Source organism: Galeopterus variegatus, unplaced genomic scaffold (assembly GCF_000696425.1).
Source record: "Galeopterus variegatus unplaced genomic scaffold, G_variegatus-3.0.2 Scaffold1518, whole genome shotgun sequence".
Classification (NCBI taxonomy): domain Eukaryota; kingdom Metazoa; phylum Chordata; class Mammalia; order Dermoptera; family Cynocephalidae; genus Galeopterus; species Galeopterus variegatus.
In genome coordinates, this window is record NW_007727629.1 from 138385 (window position 1) to 142144 (window position 3760).

The following is a 3760-nucleotide window of genomic DNA, read 5'->3' on the forward strand; positions in this document are numbered from 1 at the left end:
GTGTGCCGCTTGGGAAGCGCGGCGGCGCTCCCGCCCGAGGGTTAGGATCCCACATACGGACCGGTTCCCACTCACTGGCTGAGCAAGACGCGGGGAGTGTGCCGCTTGGGAAGCGCGGCGGCGCTCCCGCCCGAGGGTTAGGATCCCACATACGGACTGGTTCCCGCTCACTGGCTGAGCAAGACACGGGGGCAACACTGAGGGTTGCGATCCGTTGCCAGACACAGAAAAAGACAAAAAAGACAAAAAATAAAATAAAATAAAAAAATAAAAGCCAAGTAATGACCAAGCCACCACTGGAAGCCCCCTCCACCCCCCCGTGGGAATGTGGGGGGTGCCACAGGCTTCAATCACCCCCTCCTCCTTCCTCCTTCTTCCATCCCATTTCCTTCCCCTTTCCTCTCTCCCCCTCCGTCCGCAACAGCATCCTACACTGTAAAAAAATGATATTAATAAAATCACATTTTCTTTCAAAAAAATTAAAATAAATAAATATATAAATAAATAAATAAGTAATAATAAAAAAAAATCCAAGGCTGGGCTGGCCAGTTCCCCGCTTGGTTGGAATGTGGTGCTGTACTGGGGAGCCGCAAAAAAAAAGAAGGCTGAGCCTAAAATTAAAATGCCAGGGCAGATGGAAGGTTAATGCCAATTTCAAGAATTGTTGACAAGTTTTGGTATTTGTTTGTTTAATCAAAATGATCAACGAGATTCTGCCATGATCCCAGCCCTGAGTAAATGAAAGAATATTTAGCTTGATTCAGTCTCACACCTTACCCCTAACAGGCTCAGGCCAGCAGAGCCCCTCCTAGAAGCAGGCTGGGTCCTAATTACACAACTGGAGCAGTGTGCAAACAGTTAACTGCCCTTCTCTGCAGTAAAAGCCCCTTGGTGACCCACATAAGGACATCCTTTGCAGCTTAGATGAGCTTTCACTGCTGTTTCAAGGGCTGCTGAATGCAAGATGGACATCTCTGTGGATATACTTCAGGCAGGAAAACTCATTTATTAGCACTGTGAACCAAACAGGTGTGAGATAAGGAAGCCTACTAAAGTGGACCCTATGGTATAATGGGAAGTTGAGGTTTTGGCTCTTTGGACTAACATTTGTCTCTGACCCCCTGTTAGTGCATCTTTACCCTTATCAAAATTCTATCAACCCATGTAGTTGTTCCAATTCTAGTTGCCTACCTATCCACAGCCCTAGCTTCCAATCTGGAAAGAGTAGTTGCTTCTGGGGGCAATGGAAGGCATTTTAAAGGAATGGTTTGGAAAAGAAATCTCCAGGGCACTTACATAGTCGTCCAAAAGCTGCTTAGACAAAGACTGTAATTCCACGATTATTTTCTGTACTTCACTTGGTTGTAATGGAGGAATGGGTGACAAATGGGAGGACAACCAGGTTCCCATGCAGCAGAGCAGGAACAGGGCCGATGTGGGTCCTGCAGAAAAAGAATGATGCTGTGAGGTGCACGGATCAGACCCCTTGCCCATCACAGCCTCAACCTCAGAAGCCCTTGTTGAGCAGCTGCTGGGTGGAATCCCTCCAGCGCTGGGTGAGATGAGACTATGCCCCAGACACAGTGAGCACCAGGACCCAGGTACCTGCGTGAGAGCCCATGGCGAGAGAGAGCAAGGCCCGCTTTGGCAACAGCTTCTGGAGCCAGATGTGTTTGCGATAGCCGCCAGAGGTATATAAAGGCCAGTGCGAGGAAGAAGAACCATCAGTGTCCCGCCCATGGCAAAGCATTGCTCAGCTTTTCTCCACAAAACACTTTCAAGATTCTGCCAAAGTCTGGGTGAGAGCAGGGCTGGAAGGAAACGTTGAGGTTACCCTCAAGGCAGGCAGATACTTGACTCAGTGAAGACGCACACACACTCCACAGGAAAGCACACACATCTTTGCCATTTCTTCTTGGAAAGAGCCTATTGATTTGACTAAAAGAAAATTTTTGTGTTTTTTTGTGGCTAGCTGGTACAGGGATCGAACTGTGGACCTTGGTGTTATCAGCACCACGTTTTGACTAGAAGAAATTTTGAAGTCCAGGGTTGACAAGCACAACCACCAAGGAACAGGTGACTTACAGGAGCTGAGGGTCAATGCCCCACAGGGAGTTTCTGGGGAGGCCTCACTGAGTGTGCGTAGGTGCAAAGGTGGCATGAGATTTGCATATGTGTTATCTTTGGAAATTTCTGAAGCAGCCATGCCATTGTCCGGGGATGGCCCCCAATAACCACGGGGAATGTGGTGGGTCAAAGGCTTCATCTCTGCTCTGCTTGGCCTTGAACATGAGTGGACTCTTGACTGTGCCCTTGCAACCCTGGGGCCTAGAACCAGAATCTGTGCTTGGAAGGTATTTGTTGAAACCACTTATTCATATTTTAAGTGCCAGCTTTGATCAAGCCTCTTCTAGGTTCTTGAGAATGGAGGCAAACAAGTTAGACAAAGTCCCTGCCCTCAAGGACTTGGCATTCCAGTGGGCAAGGGGCAGACAATGGACAACACTAAAAACAAGAAAGTACAAGCAATAAAAAGAGCTATAAAAATCAAACAAGGTGATGGGTTAGATAATAAGTCAGGTGGTCAGAAAAAGTCTCCCTGAAAATGTGATATTTAAGCCAAGACCCAAAAGATTAGAAGGGGCTGGCCAGGAGAAGATTTGGGGAAAGAGTCTTCTAAGCAGAGGGGACACTAGCGCAAAAGTCCCCAGGCAAAAATGAGCTTGATGCTCTTCCAGGAACAGGAAGGAGGTCATGGTAGGTGGAATGAGTAAGAGAAGGGAAGGGGGTCGGGAAGGTGGGCAGACATCAGATCGCAGAGAGTCTTGAGGCTATGGCGAGGATCTTTCCATTAGGTAGGGAAATGTAGGATCCGGCATACTTTGAAAAGAGGGAAAGAAATAGGATGCTGAGTGGAGAATGGAAGTAGGAATCTAAGATAGAAGCAGGGGGACCAGTCAGAAGTTTATGCAACTGCCCAGGGGAGAGATAGTGGTGGCCTGGACCAAGGTGCGGTGGACGGACACGGAGGCTACAGCGGTGGCTGATGAGTGCATGCGGAGATGAGTCAAGGATGGCTTCTGGGATTTAGATGAAGCCACTGGGTGGATGACGTGCAGTAAGGAAGGGGAAGACCGGAGAGGGGAAATCAAGTGTCCTGTCTGGAATGAGTCAAGTTCAAGATGGCAATGAGCATCTATTCAATGTCAGATCAGCCCTTGGATAGGAGTCCAGAGCTCAGCGATGAGGTCAGGTCAGGTCTGGGTGGCCCATAGAACCCAAGATGTACAACAGAAGGGACACAGCCAGGAACCCCCTTCCACCCTGAACCCTAAGTGTCCCTCCAGCCACTGCTGTCTTTTTCTTCTTATCCAAGCTTCTTTTTTTTTTTTTCCTTTTTGTCTTTTTTCGTGACCGGTAATGGGATCGCAACCCTCGGTGTCGCGCCCATACTGCGACCGTCAATGGGATCGCAACCCTCAGTGTCACGCCCGCACTGCACTCAACCAGTGAGCGGACCGGTCTCTATATGGGATCCGAACCCTTGGCGGGAGCGCCGCCGCGCTCCCAAGCACTGCACTCTACTGAGTGCGCCACCGGGCCAGCCCTTATCCAAGCTTCTTGATAGAGTGGTCTACACTCACTTTTTCCTCATTTTCCAAACCACCACAATATGGCTTCCGCCCCAACAAGTTAATCACACTCCTCTTGTGAAGTTGTGGTAGGCATGACTTTTATCTGCTGGTGTTTACTCCCATAA

General features: G+C 48.9%; 1 protein-coding gene across 1 annotated transcript in view; it reads right to left on the bottom strand.

Annotated features, from left to right (window-relative positions):
- IL31 (interleukin 31) overlaps nt 1–1621 on the bottom strand; it is a 3065-nt gene extending 1444 nt beyond the window's left edge. Inside the window, exons 1-2 of the mRNA XM_008577465.1 lie at nt 1606–1621; nt 1297–1442 (exon numbers count right to left, since the gene is read on the bottom strand). Of these exons, the coding sequence (XP_008575687.1) occupies nt 1297–1442; nt 1606–1621 (162 nt within the window). The remainder of the gene's footprint in view (nt 1–1296; nt 1443–1605) is intronic.
- Between the last annotated feature and the right edge of the window lie 2139 nt (nt 1622–3760).